At 55.9% G+C, this 5,570-nt stretch overlaps 2 protein-coding genes across 2 annotated transcripts; one reads left to right on the forward strand and one right to left on the reverse strand.

Annotated features, from left to right (window-relative positions):
* Positions 1-238: 238 nt before the first annotated feature.
* Positions 239-1,978, reverse strand: ColSpa_04427 (uncharacterized protein; the record flags this gene model as incomplete). The annotated part of the gene is made up of 3 exons (XM_049270639.1): positions 239-1,542; positions 1,598-1,839; positions 1,875-1,978. 3 exons carry the CDS (start codon positions 1,976-1,978, stop codon positions 239-241), a joined length of 1,650 nt encoding a protein of 549 aa, XP_049126596.1.
* A 2,757-nt stretch (positions 1,979-4,735) lies between these two features.
* ColSpa_04428 (uncharacterized protein) lies at positions 4,736-4,955 on the forward strand (the record flags this gene model as incomplete). Its single annotated transcript, XM_049270640.1, has 2 exons — positions 4,736-4,802; positions 4,843-4,955. The coding sequence occupies 2 exons, from the start codon at positions 4,736-4,738 to the stop codon at positions 4,953-4,955; spliced, it is 180 nt and encodes a 59-aa protein (XP_049126597.1).
* Positions 4,956-5,570: the final 615 nt, after the last annotated feature.

A 5,570-nucleotide genomic window follows, 5' to 3' on the forward strand; every position in this document is an offset into this window, starting at 1 on the left:
AGCATTGGATCGTAAGATGTCGTAAGAGACGTGGCCTAGCCAAGGCGTGTTGGTAAAGGAGCGACGATAGTCGGGTATCTCGAAAAGAACAGGCCCGAAAGGAAAGAGCAATGACCGCCAATGTTGAGCGACAATCAATTGTCGGTTTGTTTGGTGATCATCAAATCGTAATGGTAGATCTCAGGACCCCCTGGGGTCGCAAGATGGTATATAAAGGAAGCTTCTGCAACCGGTTGGTTCACCTGCGGATGCCAACCTTTTCGGCCAGGTTGCGCCAGAACCGACCGCTTTTGCGCTCCTCGCTCCTAGTGCGGATCATCTTGGTGTCGCGCTCCATGGGCCCGACAATGTCCTCATCGCCGCGCTCAGGAAACTTGCCCTCGGCATCAACAAGACGAGGGATTGCGGTAGGTAAGCCGTCTTCGAGACGCCGCCATTGCTCGCCAGCGAAGACATCATCGTTGGCAGGTCGGCGCATAAGGGCAGAGCCTCCGCTGCTCGCGCGAACACGCCCGCGGCTGCGGCTGCGAGATACGCCTGATCGCTGAGTGCCCGTTGTCTTGCTAGCGGCCAGGATGTATTCCATTGTCTGCTCGTGGAACGTGCGCCAGTTCCTTTCTGTCTCGGCCCACTTTGCTTCAGTCAGCGCGTAGATCTTTGACGTCTCGCCATAGTTCTCGCCTGTCCGTACTAAGTGCTTTGTGTAGTTGATACGAGCAGTTTCCCAGTCTGCACGCAAGTGGCGAAGAGTCTCCATATCAGCTTCCACCGGTTGGTAAGGCTGGGGCGTGATGGTGAAGTTGGCATGCCCAAGACGGTCAGACCACTCGTCGTGGTCTTGTACGATGGACGGGAAACCAATAGGGAGTTCTTGGGACGGCTGTATATGGCGGAATGAAGAGACAGATGGCCTTGTACTGAGTGCAGGCGTAGGAAGGTGGGAAAGCGGCTGGGTTGGCGGGATCTCCATTGAAACGGTTAAAGGCGCAACGGTAGGAGACTGGAGAGGACTAGGTTGAGGGGCCTCGGCGGGTGGGGTTGTAAGAAGAGGAGGGAGCAGAGGCGTCGTTGCCAAGGCGCGGTCACGCTCGATGCTGCTCCTCTCGTTGTTGGCCTTTTCGATGTCGATGGGGGCTGGCGTCTCCACGCTCTCGCTGCTTTCCCAGAAGGATGTAGCCGGAGTAGGAACTGGGGGCTCGTTGATGCTATCCATGTGTCGCGAGGGACCAGACAGGGAAGACGATCGGCTTGATGCTGCGCAAGAAACAGGGTGGGCGTTCTCGAATGTCAACCCCAGGGTGGGCGAAGCAGTCAATTGTGACCGCTTTGTCGTGGATTTCCACCGCGACAAGTTAGGGAAGCGGGTTCCTAGGCGTGTAGCCAAGCCTGAAAAGGGCGACTCGGTGCCACTTCGCTTCCGCTCGAGGGTCGCAGTGAAATCGCTGTCGCTCGCAAACCCCAAGTCGTAGTCGATATCGAAGTCGGCCGGGTACACACTGTGAAGTGTTTCGGAGCTCTCATGGTGAATGCACGGCTCGTCACCTACGCAGTCAAGTATTAGTAGGCAGTCGTTTGCAAGCATTCTACATAAACTTACACAAGCAGTTATATAGATCAAACGGCTCAGCGAGGATAGTACTCTCTTCCAGCTCATCGCGTTCCACAGGCTCTTCTTGAACATCAGGAAGCGGACGTTTCGACGACTTGGTATGGGTTGTTGAAGTTGGTGATGACGGGCTGTCGTTGAACAGCGTAGGGGAAGATCGAGAGAGGAGGTCGAGCTCGAGTAGCGTAGGTGCCCTCGAGTTGAGAAAGTCGGGGTGACGGGTGATGCAACGTCTGAAGAGGAGGAGTTTGTCGTATAGTAGACGTACTGGCGGTCCAGGTCGCCTTCTGGGAGGTCGGGTTGTTGTTCCTCGAACTTGCGGCGCTCTTCAACGAGCTGGGGCAACAACAATGGCTTCAGCTTGGGCGACATGGTGTCTGCCTCGGCTTCGAGCTGCTCTGCCTTGGGCAGAGAGATGTTTCGGGGGGGGTTGTAACGATGAAGGTGTTTTCAGGTATTGTCGTTGGAGTAGAGTGTGGAAAAGGGCAAGATGGTGGTTGGGTAAGAGCAAGCAGTTATGACGAAGTTCGAGTCGTGGTCGCGTTGCTGCACCTTGGGGAATGTTGTGGGGTAAGCGGAGGATTTGAATAAAATAGCCACTGCGGCGAGTGAGGTCAACTCAAGAGGAGTGCAAGGCTTTGTTAGTCCTCTGTCATTGCCAGGCACAGGTCCGTTGAGTACTTGTATCAAGTTGTGTAATGTTACCGTTGTTGTCGTGGGGTGGTTGTGTTGGAGTTGAGGGTTGGTGTAAGTACTGTTGAGATGTACTTGGTCGGTCGTCAACGCCACTCGGATGGTTTCTGTCAGCCGGATCTTTCAACTGCACATTCTCGTAGTTCTTTCTGCTTCCTGTCTTGTGTTTTGTCGCGCCCAGACGACGACGTGGACGTGGTGGTGCTTCAAAGTGTTCGTCCAAGGCGGTGATGGTTGTCGTGACCGATGACTCTTCTAAACCGCTGTAGAAATCCCCTGCTCTTCTCCAATGAAATCGGATCAAGTGCTGGAGCCGGTCGCTTGTCAAGGGCGGTAAGTCGTCCCACGTGTACGATTGCGGTGCAGGAACCTCGGCCTGGTTCGTGGTGGTTGGGGCGAGAGTGCTGATACTGGGGAGGCAGCAGGAATTTGTGTATGCGTGCGTTGTTGTTTCCTCGGTGCGGATGCCTCCTCTTCCAATCAAAGCAGACGACGATGGACCCAATGCGACACTCGAGTTGATAGCTCCGGGTTTTGCTGCAGGGTGCACACGTGAGGCAACGACAGCGGTATTCAAGGGCCGCGGGAGTAAAGCCCTTCGTAAAGCAACAGGCGCGATATTAACAACGTGAGGCGGTCGACAATATATGAGGTGTCGTGGGTTGATGTGTCGGACAACAGCAAACAAAGTCAAACGACTGGCGAAGAGCGCTGGCTTATGTCTGGGAATATGCTTTTGTGCCGTGAGAGAAGAGACGGAGGGACAGGACGAAGAACGGGCTACCAGGTGCTTTTTCCACAAGGAGGGTGGGCGAGGAAAATGTATGGCCGCGCGGGTGCAAGGACGGTCGGTCAGGAAGACAAGGTACTGCGTAAGTAGGGTCGATGTGGATGGGAGATGTGGGTGGTGGGCGTGGACGGCGGACAAGGGTGTGAGAATTTCCTTAACAGCCAGAGAGAGCGAGAGAGTGGGACGACACCGAGCGAGCTGCGAGGACGATGTGGACAGCGAAAGTGGGTTTGACTGGATGGACGGTGGCAGGGGTGTGGGAAGCAAAAGACTGGGGTGTGTGGTCGAGGGGCCGGGAGCTAGGATGAGAAGGCTTTGGGGGGGGGGGGGGGGGGGGGAACCCAACCTAAGATTCAAGCTAACTTTCTTCCTGTTGTTGTTGTTTTTTTTTTGGAGGGGGCGGAGGAGGAGGAGGAGGAAGGGAAGTCACAATGGACAGGCTGCGTGCCTGCCCACTTTCGACAGTCCAACGCCTTGCTACCCTATGCAGTAAAACGTAGTAAAATGCAGAGTGCAGACTGACTGCAGCCTTGGAAGGGCATCGCTTGCTTGCCAAACGAGCCTACGGGGTGAGAAGCTTTGGCCTCTGTCGGGGAATACGTACCTTCGACGCCTTCCTTGCATTGCGAGCTCTTTTTTTTCCCTTTCCCTGTCTTGACCAAAAGGGGAGGTACAAGGGTACAAGGTGAGGTCAGTCAACGACGAGAGGGAAGCAGCGGACTGGGACGAGGCGCGACGGAAGGAAGGGAATACACTACGTAGACCAAACTACCACCCAAGGCAACCCAACTCCATCCATCTGCTTCCTTCCTTCCTTCCTTCCTTGTTCCAATTTTACCCTGGGAATAGATTTGATACTTTGGGGAAGGAGGAACGCTTAAGCCATCGACCCGAGGTAGGAACACACAAGGAAAGGACAAGGGCGAGGCCGGATTCATTATTCAACCTCCACACGGCACACTGGGCATGATCACCCCCAGTCATTGACATGGGCGCAGCCTTTGCCCTCGGTCGTTCCTCGTCGACAGAAGCCCTCATGCTTCGCTTCGTTCGCGCCTTTTTGCCCCCAGGACGCGTTCCCGGGACGGCCAGACACGGAAACGGCTGCAACAGCACTCTTGCTCTCGCATTGGCGCAAGCCTGGTCGGTTTCGCATTTTGCCCTCTTCCTTTGTCTCTGGTTCAGCACGGCCAAAAACCCGTCTCTCGTCTCTCTGTCTCTAGCTCCCTCCCTCCCTCTGCTCCCTCCAGTTGCCGGTCCACAGCAGTCCCAGAAGGCAAAGAAGGCATTAGTCCCTTCTTTGTGTGCTCTTCTCCGCCCTCTTTGCCAGCATTAAGCTAAGGTAAGCTTGTCCGATACCCGCTCTAAACCAAACTCAGCTTGAACCCTCCCTCCTGGTCCGTGTTGCGCCGTCGACTAAGCTCAGGCGTGGGGTGGAGGAGAGTGGAGGGGTCGTTTGAGCCGTCTCCATGTCTTTCATCTTCTGGGTCACCGGCAGTCTACCGCTCTGCCTCTGCCTCTGCCTCCGCCTCTGCTTCTGGGTCGCTGGGGAGGGTCCTTTGGGGTCTCTCTGCCCAAGAGAGGGCCCCCGAACGCCCAAGCCTTTCAGGGTTTTGCGTCGTGCATTATGCTGGAGCCACAATCCCATGTCCGTATCCGGCGACCTCTCAACGTTGATGTGGATCGGGGGGTTTGCCGGTCTGGTGACGAAAGGTACGTACATCGCAGAATTGCAGAGTCTGACAAGACCCAGAGGCATCAGAGACGACAGAGTCAGCAGAACCCAATGGCCAGACAGCGCCGCCGTTGGCAGTTCATGGGGCTGACTCCGGTCCCGACTTGCAAGACACCAGCGGCATCGATTAAGACAGACGGGCTGACGTCTCTCTCTCTCTCTCTCTCTCTCTCTCTCTCTCTCTCTCTCTCTCTCTCTCTCTTTTTCCCGCGGTTGTCGGTTCAACCTTGACCTGACTCTCCGACGAGAGGGAGGCGATTCTAAAACCACTTGCCAAAGTGGACTGCGTCACTGCTCTGGCAACGGCACAGCAGAGCGTGGTGCTCGCAGCTACCTAGCCCACTAGTCTTCGGGAGGAGTCCACCGGGACGGCTTGTAGTGTGGAAGACGGTCACCACCACGCACACGTTGAATGCCAACCACGCGAGTGTACGTACCCCAAAGAGTCTTCAACCGGGCAGCCTCTCTGCAGCGGATACCACCTGGCGTCATGTCAAGTTGCAACCTGGGAGAAGCACGATGCCACTGGCGACGGGTCTCGGCCGACATTCGAAACAAACAACACCAGAAATTCATCCGTCAATTCACCAATCGACTGGACTGCACTGCTACAGTAGCCATTCCAGCCTTCTCTGCCTCTCTGCACCACGGTTGCCAGTCGCTGGTAGCTCACGGACAAAGACAGGGAGTGGGAGCAGGGTTCAGGGCCATCTTTCCCCATCTTCTGCCCGTCAGATGGACCTGTA

Source organism: Colletotrichum spaethianum (assembly GCF_022836535.1).
Source record: "Colletotrichum spaethianum MAFF 239500 DNA, contig09, whole genome shotgun sequence".
Taxonomy (NCBI): Eukaryota; Fungi; Ascomycota; class Sordariomycetes; order Glomerellales; family Glomerellaceae; genus Colletotrichum; species Colletotrichum spaethianum.